This window comes from Ammodytes marinus, assembly GCF_949987685.1.
Source record: "Ammodytes marinus genome assembly, chromosome: 4".
Lineage (NCBI taxonomy): Eukaryota > Metazoa > Chordata > Actinopteri > Uranoscopiformes > Ammodytidae > Ammodytes > Ammodytes marinus.
The window spans coordinates 27,298,907-27,314,599 of record NC_137233.1 but is presented as its reverse complement, the minus strand read 5'-3'; the positions used below and the strand labels follow the sequence as shown (position 1 = coordinate 27,314,599).

Sequence of the window (15,693 nt, the reverse complement as noted above, 5' to 3'; positions counted from 1 at the left end):
TATTTCACCAAATTCTCCAAACTATCATGACAGTCTTTACAAAGGTAAGAGCTTTCATTTCCCAATGGAGTTTCACACAGCCCAAAACAGTCTGACACACCATGTCATGAGGTATAAAAGGATCCACCCCATGCCATATATTATAATATAATATTAATGTAAAGGGGATTTAAACATGGTGTAAATGGGGCTCTTTGGTTCGAGGTTGCAGGCGGCTCTTTGGTCTTTCTACGTGAGACTTCTGTCACAAAGACAGGGGAGCTTGTCGACGGGGGGGGTGGGGGAACATTCGACATTCTTCATAAACCCTTTGTCAGGTCCCTCTGACACACACACACACACACACACACACACGTGCACTGCCCCTCTTATGTGTACCAGTGTGCCCCCCTTTTGCTCCTCTGTGTCCGTCCATGCCATCTCATCCCTCCCCGGGGCTCCCCATATCGCTTTACTTCATTATTTAGCGTGTTATTTTTTCCCCTCCCTGATCTATAGTCCCCCACATCATAGAGCCGGCTAATTAATTATGGATGGACTTAAGGGGGGGTGATGGTGGGGGGGGGGGGACTAGACACCCACCACATTACATATGCGCAGTGTGTTTGGAGCTTTATTAATTGATATCTTGTCAGAATACGCAGAAAGCCTTCAGAAGTCTTTTGGCTTTGGAATACATTTATTTATTTATATAACCTCCCCTCCCTCTCTTGCTTTCGTCTTGATCCTTCCCCAACCCCTCGTTTTCCCTCCACCCCAACCCCATCCACAATATATGTCTTCATTTGGATCTCTCACCTTCTACATATCTACATGCATCCACACACACTGTCTTTGCATGCCGACGTTCTCATTATCTGCCCTTGGTTGGATGTTAAAAAAGTGTTCTGCTCACTTGTCATTCGTCCATTTGGTTTTGGAGCGAGCTACAGTGTGGTGCACATCAGAGCGCATGGAGAATGAAGGAGGGAATATTTTAGAAGGGGACTTGACCTAGAACAACAGCTGCTCCGCTTTGAGAAAAAGGCTCGTGGCAACGTTCGATCAACAACTGGCAACTGGGGATGACTGTTGTGAGATGTCAAAAAATATAGGTCAAGATTGCGCATAGAATGAATGATGGTTTGGGCTTTTTTGATGTCTCTAGGACATATTGAGGTTGTCTCAACTGAGAGGAAAATCAAAGAACAAAGCTATATCCTCTTATTGTGTATGCAGGCAATTTCACTAATATATACAATACATCTTAATAATCTACATACATTTTATACGCCTTTTTAATTTAACAAACGTGAACCGCGGCACTCGCCTCAGGCAGCAAAGCTAACAGCCTCCGTTGAGGGAAACAAACAGAGAGTTAAGGAAAGCCCTCTGGCTACTTTTCTTTGAACAGAAGTTGGAGACTTGGACATCTGCCATCATAAACACACACTTAACACGTAACATATACACTCATCCGCAGACTCAAATACACAGGTACAAATACACAGTTATACACCGCAATGCTATCATGTTGAGAGCTTATTTAACAGTAAATGGTGGATGTTTGTTTACCCCAACTCGTCACCAGTAGAAACAAAGAATTACGAATTCGGCACATGCAGTTGTTCTGCTACAGTTTCCACAACTATTCGTATGTGGATGTCGGTATGTAAATACGCTGAACAAATGTTCAAAACAAAGCAGATGTTTTTGTGCCGTGTTCTAGTGTGTAGAAACCATATGTTGCGTCAATTCCTTCACGCACCATCTTTGCTTCACTCGCATGTAACTTTACTATGAAGGGCTCTGAGCGGTTACAGTAGAGCAGGATGCTGTGAACCTAATGATGAAGCAAGCTGCTGTTCTTTCAAAAAAGAAAGTCCGGGTTTTGATGCGTTTCTGTGCAGAGAAAAAAAGGCTCAAATCACCGTGTTGAATGGCTGCCTGACTTTTAAATGAATAAGCTCACACAATATCCCCTTTTATAAAGTAGTACATATACAGGGATAAAGACCTCCTTAAAGAAAAACACCTTTTTATCAACTACACACACATACATACACATCCTCTCTTTTTCCTGCCCTTTCTTCTGAAATCAAGCGGATGGAGTGTCACATCTGGCCACTAAAAACCGCAGCATCCGTCTCCACAGATGAAATGAAAGCCGAGAAGTCAGGATATAAAGGGGGGGGGGGGGGGGGGGTGGAAGGAGAGAAAAAATATCTCTTCCTAGCTTCAAACGAATCCCCCCGGTGAAATATTGTTTCAATGTACTCTGCACTTTGTAGCCCCAATGCCGGCTTTGAACTGTTTTGGCACCTGTCACAAATACTGATGAAATAGTTATTTTTTTTCTCCGCAGAGCACTTTTTCCCTTTATCCTTCTTCTTTTTCTTTCCCTCAATATCTTCTTTTTAACCTCCTTCCTACCTCCACTCCTTTTCTCTTTCTCTCATTCTCTGTTCCGTCTGGCACGCACATACCGGGGGCTTCGTGCAGTTATGATTTCTGAACTCTTGCAACATGCCCTCCGTGAACTGTATCCCGCCGATAGTTTACTCGCCCTTAGCTCGCATTAGCATTATAGTCAGACTTAAAACTCTTTGATGTACATTGCTGCAGTCCCGATTCATCTCATATCGCCATTCGCGGCACACCACCTGACTTTGTTTTTCTCTCCATGTTTCTGGTTCGGTAACTGTTTCAAGATCAGACGTATACCTAGAGATTTTGCACCAATAGGATAACTATCATTGACCCAGTATTATTACGAGAATAATTGACCGTGATATTTACCCGGTGATGGCCATTCATAGGACTGTAGGAAAGGATACTATAAAGAAAGATGACTGCCAGAGGAAACGACAAGCAGACAGCTGAGCTGACACAAAGTCGATAGACGGATGAATTAAACATTGGGTTAGCTGCAGATTGCGCTACAGGCCACGCTAGCTTCTGACACGCTGGCATCTGCTAGTTAAAGCTCCCATATTATACACTTTTCGGTTCTATTATACACCATATTATATGGTCTTAGTGGTCCCTAATACGTTTTTCTTTAATTGTTTGCTGAAAAAAACTTTCAGATAATTTATTGTACTATGCTGATGTTCAGCTAATCTCACAATGGCCTATTTTTTAAAAAAGAGTTGCAGGTCCCCTCGTAAATATACAATCTTTGAGCTCTCCCCGCCCCCTGTCCGGAAGCGAAGCCAGATACGCCTCGCCCTCTGTCTGTCAGGGCCGTGGACCAATAAGAAATAGGGGTGTGGGCTGCACAGTGGAAGCTTCTGGCTTTACGGTTTGTGAGGTCAGAAAAGGGGATAATTCTGACTGGAGTGTTTTTGGGGGGAGGGGTGGGGGTTTCAGAAAAGGGGAGAGTGAGAAAAGGAGAGATTGTTATTTTCTTTAATATTTTGGCAGTCTCTAGGCACACCGTGGACGCATGGATATGTTGGAACACATTTAAAAAGTGCATTTAGCATAATATGGGACCTTTAACTTTTAGCAGCATGATGCTCACAACCTTCTATTTTTGATGCCTTGGCACCGTGGATGATGCAAGCCCACAGCTTTTTTTTTTGTTCTTTTTTACTGAGACTTCAAAAGCCACAAGTACAAATCAATCTCTTGCTTTCTTTTCTTGTCTGCCCCCTCCATCAATTTTCCAAGCGTTATCTGAGGCTCCAGGCACTTAATTAAGTAGGATGTTGTCGGGAGGGCCTTGGGTACGCCGCGGTGTGGATGAAGCTTTGACTCAAGGATGGATGGAAGGGTGGATGGATGAGGGGATGAGTAAAGAGACAGAAAAAATGAGTGATCCAGGCATTCCTCTCACACTTTGACGCCTCCTCACACTTTTGGTTATTCTGTCCCTTCGTCTTTTTTTCCTCGCCTCTACAGCTGCCCGTTTCACTCGGCACTGTTCCCAATTAAGCTTGTCTCCTCCGATTCTCCCTCCACTCTTCCTTCACTTTCTTCGCCCGTCTTTCCACTACCTTCATTTTTTTCCTTCTCTTTCCTAACCATTACTCATTCGCCCCTTCTTCTCCTCTTTATCCCTACCTCTTTCTTGCCTTCTTCTCCCTCCATTTTGCCTCTTCCCCACTCCTCCGCTCACCCCACCTCTTCCATCCTAGTTGATTATACATCAGCCCTGCTCCTTCTCCTCCTATGGTATTCCCCTCTCTCATTATGTCTTGTGCTTGTGTTTGCGTGTGATCAGACACACAAGGCCAGGGCTAAGCAGCCCTAATGAACAAACTCTGCCATTGTGTTCAGGGCCCTGGGGGACATGCTGTAGCTTCTAATGTACACCAGCTCAGAGAGGAGCCAGCTATCTGCTTAAAGAGAAAGAAGCTATAGGCTACAACAACAACAAGTGAACTCGTGGATGTTCTATGGATGCATTGTGTGTGCAGTCAGTGTGTATTTTACAAGGATCCCACAAGCAAATGTTTTCGTATGTCGTCCTATCCTGCTAACGCTGACTGGCTGGAATAAACCTGCTTGATGCATTTTAAACTAGAAGAAAGGATGGAGATAGTTTTCTGTAAACTGGTAACTGTTTAAAGTCAGCAGAAGTTCTATGTGAATGATTGATCTTTTTTTTCACGAAAGTCTTCAGTTTCAAGGTCCTTTCTCCATGAGTTGAAAAGAAGCCCCATCTCTGCTTGCCACATGTCTCGTATTATGCAAGTCACTTAACATTATCTCGAGGTTGTAAAAATGTGTGATATGTCAGCAGTGATCTGATTTGTGATCAGTTTGGCTCCAAAAAATACATTACAGGGTGGCTTTAGTTTCCACCCAAGCTTTAACTCACGTTGTATGAGATCGGTCACCCACCCCACCCACCCCTCCTGCCGTTTCTCTCTTGCGCTTTGTTGACGAGAACTGCATCGCTGCCAAATCGTTTCAGGAACACTGTAATGACTTCATTTCTTCCAGCGCATGCACACGTGAATCTATAGGGAACATATCACATACTGAGTGGCCCATCCTGTCTTTTTCTGCATATAGTAAAGCATGATGCACATGCGAAAACAGGCACACATTATTCTTGAGACAGTTATCTGTCCTCATACATCTATGAAGGGAGGGACACACACACACACACACATACATACACCCTCCAGGGTTTGTGTACTCCAGTGGTGTGAGCCAGTGGATGGGCTGCTTCCAAATGATCTAAACAAGACTGCCGGCTCTGGCCAATGTCAGTGACGCATGGACACCACACACACACACACACACACACACACACACACACACACACACACACACACTCCACACTCACACTCTCACGCAATGACACACACAGGCAAACAAAAAGTTTCTGAGCTCATTACTTGAGCCCACACATGCATTACATACACTGGAATCTGTCGTCTTGCCGTAAACAATGCAGCCACTTTCTGTGACGCGAATACTTTTTATTGTGTAGATAGATAGTCTTCTTGTGTGAACTCTGTATGAAAAGTTCTCTTGCCCTGCGTGTTTTGTTATTAAATCTGGTGCAAGGCCAGTGGGAGTGTTGCACAATCCCATAACAACACAAATGTGAACAGAGCAGCATCACAGCACACAGCTCCTTAAAGGCTGGCGTGAAGTCAAATATGTAACCCCCGGGGGCTCGCATGCTTTTTTGAACTCGTGTCAGCCAACAAGTGATTTATTTCATCACTCCTTCTCTTATCTCGGTGCTCTTTGGTTTTCTTGTTTGTTTGCTCTTCTGACCCTGGTGAACAGCCTTCACTTTCCCACAAAACCGTCTCCTTTGAGGCTGAAAATATGATAGAATATAATGCACTGTATAATAGTAATTTTTTTTCTCTCTTTTGTTTTGTGTCTCTGCAGGACTGCCCCCAGATTCTGCCCTCAACTCAGATCTACATCCCGGTGGGGGTGACCAAGCCCATCACTTTGGCTGCCAAGAACCTTCCCCAGCCCCAGTCGGGACAGAGGAACTACGAGTGCGTCTTCCACATCCAGGGGGAGACCCAGCATGTGCCCGCCCTGCGCTTCAACAGCAGCTCCATCCAGTGCCAGAAAACAGCGGTGAGTGAGAAAAAGGAATAGAAGGATTCCTTATAGAAGAATAGAAGGTAGAGATTGACAATACGCACATATAAAACCATTGGTAATCTCAATCTGGCCCTATGAGTTGGATTGGATGATGGTGGAGAGCGTAGCATGTTCTCATTTTCTTTAGGGTGGTAAGGTGGCCTAGAGGAAATGAGGGGCCGACCAGTAACCACAAGGTCGCTGGTTCGATCCCCGGCACCGGACAGGACGGTGTTACTTGTAATACTAGTGGTGGCTGTTATTACATCTACAGTGCCCACCATCTCTACCTTTTTGTCCTTGAGCAAGGCACTTAACCCCAAAACTGCTCCAAGGACGCTTTACTATGGCTCACCCTGCGCTCTGACCCCCTCCCAAGTGTGGTAACTTGAGAGGGGGATATGTGAAAAAATGAATTTCAATGTACCTTAACTTAGTATTATGTATTAAGAATATTCAAGCCGATGTGAATTCCTTCAATCCCCTGCACCCACCACATAAAAGCAGTTGATGTCAAATGTAGTTGTGAATAAGACCCAAAAAAACTCCTGACTTCTTGTGTAAAACGAAGTGGGCTATCGATGCTTAGAATTTGTGTAGGCTAAAAGGTTAGTCATTTAGCACTATTACTGTCAATATAATCAATTCAACGGGGTAACTAAATCATGATCCCAGTAAGGACATTGACTCTAAATCATGGCTTCCTACACAACTAATGGCCGCTTTGGACAGTAACACGCTCATAGTCCTGATAGATCACCGTGCTCCACTTGAATAGCGTCAGCTCGGTTCCCAAGCTAGATAAATGACCCAATGCTGATCTGTCTACATTATACTGAGCGTTGGGGAAAAAGATATTGACGTCAAGAACTTCCCATTAATATTGTTTGATATGTGCCACACCTATGATGAGCATAATCAATAGGAACTTTCATAGATGATCTGTGTACTGGTTGACTTCATAACGGATTATTGTGGTTTCCTGTGTTACATTATTTGTATCATTGGTCAAGTGTGAATTTTGCGGTGGTCAGCCATCATAGTTTTCTTTCTGAGCTTTAATGATTTTTTTTTAAAATGTATTTGTGGCTTTGGCTGGTATAGGGATGAGTAGTGTGTGCCAAATGAAAGTGTTCTCAAGGATGTTTTAGCGTGACTGTGTGTGTGTGTAGAGGATTTACAGGTAGGCTTAGGAGGAGTTTGTGTATGTGAGTCCATGTCTGTGCTGTATGTTGAAATATGGTTGCGTATATACAGTTTGTGTGTGTGTGTGTGTGTGTGTTTGTGAGGCTTCAAACTAGCGTGACAGATAAGAGGTGGCTAGCGTCTCGCTTCACTGAGGCTGAAAATGTGAAGAGGAAGTCTGTCTCTGAACCTAGTTGGGAGCGGATTGATCATGTTTACACCTTGACTCTATACCTCTTTCTCTCTCTCTCCATCCCTCTCGCCCTCTGCCTGTGGAGCTCATCCTTCTCTTGCCTTCCTCCTTCTGTCATACTTTCTTTTTCCAGCCATTTCTATACTTTCCTCACTGCATCATCCTCGTCTCTCATCCACTCACTTCTGCTGCTTGCCTGCCACTGCCTATTTCTACTGCAACATATAATGCGGCAGACAAAACTGAGGCAAGATAAGAGCCTTGGCTGTTCATTTTGTTTTTAAATTAGGGTTGTTTTAGCTAGTGTGTCAAGCTTTAGTCACCAAGGCATGTTGCACATGGAAGAGGACATTTAACAGATCTTGAGGGAAAAAAGTTATCGTCTGGCTAATTAGCTTTAGCAGCTTGAAGAACCTGTCTTTGTGCTACACCTTGTCATAATTTAAATAAGTTTGCAGTGCTAAAAATACTAGCAGACACATATATACAGCACACACCAGCAACAGTCTCTATGCAGCTAGATAGCTGGCTGGGTAAGACACTGTGACAGCGAGCGCTGCATTTGATTTTGCCTGTATTGACAAGCAGTCAACAGGTGCTGGCACACACTAGCAAGTTGTTCGTGAAGGCAGGGCTAATTAGCTAGCGATAGGGTTGTCTCTTTATTGACTGTTTATTGTAGCTGTGAGGCCAGTGCTAATCAGCAGCAGAAGCCCTAGCCCCAGCCAAAAGCTGAATTTCTCAATTTGATGTCCACAAAGCAGACATGCTAGCAGCAATTAGCCTTGGGCTGTCAGCGCTTAGCTCTTGTTAGCAATTAGCTGTGCCAACTTGACTGTGTGGTCGGATATATCGATGCAGCGTGTGCATGGAGTCTACGTGAGGCATTAGTGGGATTCAGTGGATGAGAAAGATGCCAGCTGCATGAACTTGCCATTAAGGCATAATTCATCCAGGCCCTGAGTTTATGAGTATAATTATGTGTCATGAATAATTAGGATGAGAGTCTTATTTTAGCTCTGGAGCAGTATTTCAAAAGAATGAGGGTTTTAAATATTAGTTTATCCCTTTATAGACCTTCATATCTCCACTTTACATGCGCCTCCCTCCATGTTTGTTCCTTATTTGACAGTGTTCGGCACCTACTTAATGAATCATGTATGACTCTGCAGTAGAAATAGACTTCATCTGTTATGCTGCAAACACACTGCTGCTGCTGGGTGTGTGCCTAGTCTACACAGCTATGGGGATAGGGGTTAATCAGTGTCTGTGCACGTGTGCATCCTTCAATATGCCTCGGGCTATGGATCCCCGGACAGCTGTGTGTTTGGGTGTGCAGTTTCATTATACTGTTCAGGGGGGTCCAGGCTAATCAATGGTACAAACACTGGGGTGCTAATCCACAGTTTGCCCTCGTGTTTGAGATACACACACAAGTGTTTACCACCTAGTCAGACTGACATACACTCACTTGTTGTAGGAAAGACGACTGTTGCAAGAATTTCGACATCCAATCAGATCTGACTTTATGTATGAAGCACATTTAAAAACAACCAAGTTGAGCCATAGTGCGACACAGTCAATAAGCCAAAAATAGTCACAATAACAGAACACACAATGTTATATGAAAATATTAAAAATGTATATAAAAAAATGGGGGGGGGGGGACCCACAGGTTATGATGTACACAGAAAGAAACATTATATACAAATAATTAAAAATAATAAAAACCTATCATACTGGGAGAGAAGCAGTAGAGGAAAGAGGGATGGGAACAAACGGCAGGAAGACAGGTAATACTAGATATAGCAGAGCAACGGCACAGAATGGAGATGAGAGCAGGCAAGACAGACTATAGGGAAATTGGAGCGTAGTAGTAGACTATTGCAGGTGAGATGAATGGAGAAGAGTGTGTGAGGGAGAGAGTAATATTGAAGAGAACAGTGAGTCTCTCCCGAGGGCCAAAACTCATTCTCCTCTCTTTCATACAATATCATCACACTGTCCAAAAAGAAGATAAGTATCCACAGGATATATTCAGGAGGATATCCACCGACGGATCATGTTTTAAAAACTCTAGTTTCCCATACTTTACTCCTTTTACAGTGACTCAATACCCTCATACTGTATCCCCTAACAGGAGGCTGTCAATAACCCACTGTATATGTGACACACATGACATATGATAGTGTAACATCAGCTCCATACTAACCTCCTTGAATATTGACCATATCTGCTTATGGAGATGCGGGGGGGAAATATCGGAGCTATGGTATTTTTGTATAAGGTTACCGTATACATAGCAACTGATCCCAAAGGGGGGAAAGAGCCAAGCATATCACAGGACATGAGAAAGAATGCACATTGGAAAAAAAAAAGGTTGGTTTTTTTTTGCCCGTAAGCCGAGACCTCAAACAAAGTAGGCCACACGGTATTCAATGCGTTAAAGACTTTGAAGAATGATACGTTTAGTGTAAACTTGCTCCAAGCTCTCAATTCCGCTGTGTTGCACTTTCCAACGGTTTTTGTATTGGTGCAAAAGTATTGTTAATCACACACACTTTTCCTCCTCCTCACTTCTGAAGTTGAGTACTGAGCCAAACCTTTTATTAAAATATTTATTTGAAACCCTGTGAAAGTTCATGCAACGGCAGATTGTCCAGGGGTTCTACAGCAAGTCAATTGGATGAAAAGAGTCATTTCTATGTTTCTTTAGTGCCAAAGAAGCCCACATTACCACTGTGACACTATACACTGAGCCATCCGCTAGGCCTTATGGTAGCGGTTAACTCTGGTCAGCAGCAAAACCAAAACAACAAGCTGGTGTCTGCGATCCGGTTCCTTCCGGTTTGTCTGACCCCCTTCATCACTTCCTGGTGTGTGTGTGGTCCAATAGGGGCCGAGGTGAGGCTGCGAGGGCCAATGCGACGTTGTGCTCAGAGCGCCAGTGGGGTCACGGGAGCCAAGAAACACATGTACACACACACACACACACACACACACAGACCCCCACACACACACACACACACTACTTGCACACACAGAAAAATGACCACACTCTGGGGTCAGTGAGGCTGATGGAGCACAGCTGTGCGCCAGAGTGTTGGAAGGCCGAGGTTGCGAGAGCAGAATTGTACTGTTTGAGACTTTTCCCTTTCTCTGGCCTTTCATCTCCTCCCACTCATCTTCCCTTTTTTTGTCCCCCGCTAATTTGTACCACAATGTCTCCATTCCCCCCCTCCCTCTCTTCATCCTTATTTCTTGTAACTCCCTGGAGGCCGGGAATGAGAGGACAGATAATATCAGCACGGGCCTTACACTATTACCTTCCTTCTGATAAACCGCACAGCCACTCCATCACCGTCTTTCTCTCACTCCTTTTACCAGTGAGAAAAGAAAAGAAAAGAAAAAAAGCAGAGGGGGGGGGCAGAAGGAGAAAATCTAGTCTGGGATAGGCTGTGTGTGTATGTCTGTGTGTTATTCTTCTGTGTGTGTAGAGAGAGAGAGAGCAGCTGTTTGTTAAAGGGGGAAATGGGAGGTATCAGGGGTCCTGATGGCATCCAATTAAGGCAGATAAAATGATGATGAATTGCAGTCGGCCAGCGGAGACGGGACGCTCCTGTGTGTGTGTGTGTGTGTGTGTGTGTGTGTGTGCGTGTGTGTGTGTGTGTGTGTGTGTGTGCGTGTGTGCGCGCGCGCGCGTGTGTGTGTAAGCTTGTGCACACACACTTACAAGAGGACGGCAGGAGGAGAAAGCAGGCAAATCTGGTGTACATATATGGTGAAGGAATAAAGAGGCGGAGAGAAGGGCGAGGAAAGAAAAAGAATGTGAAAAGAGAGAGAGAGAGAGAGGGCTCGGTGAAGAGAGAGGACTAATGTGCTCCTTTCCAATGGGAAATGAGAGAACAGTGGCAGGCAAAAAAGATGGATGGATACCTAGATAAATAGATGGATACATAGAATGAGCAAATAGAAGTAAAACAGGTCTGCAGGGAGAGTGGTTAACACAAAGCACACTGATCTAGTAGCATCACACAGCCCTCCAAGGTGTGTGTGTGTGTGTGTGTGTGTGTGTTTGTGCGTGTGTGTTTGAGAGACATGGAGTACAGCACTGATTTCAAAATTCTTATCTTCTGAGAGTGTATTGGTTATTTGTTAAAATATGTAACTGGCTATAAAAATTCGGAGAAAAAACTATATTTTCACTAAATCATTAGGCATGAAAACACAGACACACACACACACACACACACACACACACACACACACACACACACACACACACACACACACACACACACTGTGCTAAAGGTGGCTAATGAGGGCCTCGGTGCTGGTCAGTGGAGGGTAGGCTCAGCGGTGCATGGTACAGCCCGGTCTGGCATGGCCTGGCACAGCTTAATGAGATATAAACACTAGACCTGCCACCGCAGTCGGCCACAGCAGCACACACTGACACTGTTTTAATTGGCCTGCAGGCTGTGTGTGTCTGTTTGTGGGTGTGTGTGTGTGTGTGTGCGTGTGTGCGGGTGGATTGCAAGTGCATTGGAAATTCAGCTGGACTTTATTTCTGGGGTAGATTGAAGACAATGTTGTTGTTTCATTACTTTGTTCCCCCGAACAGGTTGTACCTAAGGCAGCACTGATGGGATGTCCAGTGTTTGTTTTTACCATGTAGAATCTCTGGCATTTACTTGCTTGCTGACTTATTTAATTATAAGAGTGCATTTGAATCAGTGATCGTGTGAATCTCCCATCCCTCTTCCTATGAATAAGCTGAAAGTGAGGGAAGAGAGAGAGAGAGAGAAGGCACCTCCCTTTACTCTCCTCCTCTCTTGACAGGTGAAGAGAGTGGAGCTCCAACGTTCCTGTCCTGGATTAATAAGAATTAATTGCTGCTCAGCTAACACATGCCAGCTCCTCCACCTCACTTTTTTGCTATCTGTTTCTCACTTGTGTCTCTCTCCTTCTATCTCTGTCATCTATAGTCTGAAGTCTCCTTTCTAAAGATATATTTTTTTGGCATTTTTATGCTTTATTGATAGTGTAGAGACAGAGTTGAAATGGGGCAGAGAGGGGAGTGACATGCAGAGAACGACCGCGGGCTGGAATCGAACCCGGGTCCGCTGCTGGCCGAGGCCCATTGGGGGGGGACGCCCTACCAACTGAGCTAAGGGCGCCCCCATTAAGTCTCCTTTCTGCTGTAGCACCAGTGCTCCACACCTCATTGTGTTCAATGAGAGAAGGTGGTTAAACCGGAGGGAAGACTACTTTTCCTATACCACCATGGCTCTTTGGCTATTTTTAAAATCCATAAGGGATTGCAGTCAGGTGTTTAGAGTGAATACATGTAAGTGTTGGTGGCCTGCAAAAGAAATAGGTTGTTTGGCAGAGCGGTGAAGTTTGTTCAAGGGGAGAATGGCCACCAAGAAGAATGGCACTAGTTGACAGGGGGAAAAAAGGCAAGGATGTTGAAAAATATGGATGTTTCTGCAAAACGACCAAAAATCTGCCTTTTGTCCGGGGAGACGTCTAGTAAGCTTACACTAGCTTAATGCGTAGGCTGGAAAATAGGAAACACTGGCTATGGCAGCATTATTTTTCCCTCAAGCCAGCACTTTTTCTTTCCCTCCTCCTCTCCGCTCTTTTTCTTTCCATCAATGAAGGAAGTATATGTGTGTGTGTGTGTGTGTGTGTGTGTGTGTGTGTGTGCGCGTGCAAGAGATAAGCTGGGTAACTGGGTCCAGCCGTCCCCTCCAATCCTGTTAGCATTAGCGATTAGCACTGGCTAACAGTCCCCTATTATGAGCGGCTGCTGATTCCACGTCGCCTGACCCCACACACACACATACAGTACATACACACACACGCACCCTAAGCTATAGGAAGGGATTACCACTTGATCCTTGATTAGGAAAGCCATAACTGCCTGGGTGTTGTGTGTGTGTATGTGTGTGTTTAACAGGCTACTGTTGTATATACGTCTATATACGTTGACATACACAGTTTGCTGCGCCTTATCTCGACCGCCTAAACATATTTAACATTGACCAGCATTTAGTCTGTGACCTCTACTTTTTCTTCAGCACTGTCCCAATGTGACTTCTGTTAAAAGTGCGTCACAAAACCTTTTTTTTTTTTCGAAAGTCTAGAATATGTTGAATTGGAAGATGTGTAACGTCAGGTCATATTTTTTGATAACTGTCATTCATCACCTTGAGAGGGGGAGATGAAGAGAGTAACCTAGTCTATCCGAGGAATGGGTACTACTTCTGCCCTGGGCTAGTTTGATATGTTTAGCCACACTGCGCTTGCACACCTTTCGAAAATGACTAATTGTCAGGCTGTGCCCCTCACAGAAGGTACCTGTTGTTGGTTCAGACCTTCGTCGTCCTCCACCCCTCCTTCTCCATCCCTCTATCCTAGACAAAAGGATTGTAACATCATCTCATCATTCTTAACTTCATCACATTTTGGGACTAGATCATTGCATACAGAATTTGCTGATTTTTGTTCAACTATTTATTTGTTTTTCTCTTTCCCTTTAACACATGCAAACCCTGACCTTTTTAAGAGTATCCTCCTTTAGTGTTTGCATTTTCATATTGGAATCCGCTGTGCCTTGAATAAACCATGGACAAGGTGCGCGTGTGTATTCCCTTAACTGTGCATTGTGGCAGCGAGCAATGCTGGTTCACTATGAAAATTTAATAAGCCTTTGGTGCAATGAGATGAGGAGATGAGCATTTGGATCATAACCTAACCTTTTCCTTCCCCCCCCCTCACCCTGTACTGCCCATTAAACACACATACACAGTTCTACCTCACTAAATATTCATGTTTGTTGTTGTGTGTGTGTGAAGTGAAGTTACATGCACATTGCACAAGAAAATTCCAGTTATCCCTCTCCCTCTGGATGTCCACACACACACACACGCACACACACACACACACACACACACACACACACACACACACACACCTGTAACACGGATGGAAAAAAGGGGGGCCTTCGAGTGGCAGGCAGTGTTATTGGTTTAGCTGTCGACACCTCCACACCTCTATATCGTTTGTGTGGTTTTCAGCTAGAAGGACTTGTCAGTGTTTAAAGCAGGGTTAAAAGGTCCACACACATCTATCATCCATTTCTCTATCTAGTGGAATCGGCCTATCGCAGTTAATTCAGAGGGGGATCAGGCCTTGCTCTGATTGGCCAGTCAGCAGAGAAGCGAAAAGGGATGGAAGTGGAAGGAAGCTTGACCCCTGTGTCCTTTACTCTAGCCGCTCTTTAAGTCCAGAGGGAGTGGAACAGAGTAGCAAGGAAAGACACAGTATATGACGCTGAAAGAGAAAAATGGATACAATAAACAACTCATATACAGTATTTGGTAGTGGATTATATGGAAGAAAATTGTCCTTAAGTTCCCTCTTGTTCTAACATTACATGTATTTGAAACTGAGGAAGAGAGTTGTGCTGGTGTGTACATCCAATACTGGAGGCTGCAAATAGGAGATTTGAGACGCAGATTGAAGGCTAAGGGGTTGCTGAAAAAACACAAAAAGTCATTCCAAACTGCCTGTCTTTGGGCAGAATAGCCACAAATTCCCTATCATGATTTACTTACCCCTTCAACAAGAATATCTGCCCTATCAGGTACCTTTTTTAGGAATAGCTGTCTAGCTTATATTTTATGACCCAGCTATCTGAGCAGCATCCCCTTTCTCTTCCTTTTCCTTTACTTCTCTGGCATTGTCCTGGGCGCGCACACACACACACACACACACACACACACCCACAAACACACACTCAAAAACGCTCACATGTTCTCCCCTCACTCTCCCCGGTGAAGAGGTGCATGTGTTCCCAGGCAGACTGGGTGGTCTCTGAGGGGAGAGTGAAAAATTTAAGAAAGTTAATTTGCTCCGACTTCAGTGGAGAGAAATAATTGCTGACATCCCAAGTGTGTGTGTGTGTGTCTTCCTGTTTCATGTGTTTTTATTTATCACTTTTTATTTTCTGTATATATACTAGGCGATCAGTCTTTGATGCATTCGCCGGCAATCCGGCTCTTGGAAAGTGTCCCGTGTGCAGAAATGCATATTTATAGCACTACAGTGTGCACATGTGTTCCTATGGACATGTTTGCGATAAAGGAATCCGCTCCATATTTCCTGGTTTGAGTGTGGGCGTTCTAGGGGATTGGAGACAGGGGTAGAGAGAGCGAGTCGGAGCGAGATGGATGGGGGGAAGGAGGTTTGTGAAGAGG

General features: G+C 44.5%; 1 protein-coding gene across 1 annotated transcript in view; it reads left to right on the top strand.

Annotated features, from left to right (window-relative positions):
- The window catches only part of plxna1b (plexin A1b), a 198,523-nt gene that overhangs the window by 132,482 nt on the left and 50,348 nt on the right, over nucleotides 1-15,693 (top strand). Inside the window, exon 10 of the mRNA XM_080025401.1 lies at nucleotides 5,842-6,042. Coding sequence (XP_079881527.1) covers nucleotides 5,842-6,042 — 201 coding nt within the window. The remainder of the gene's footprint in view (nucleotides 1-5,841; nucleotides 6,043-15,693) is intronic.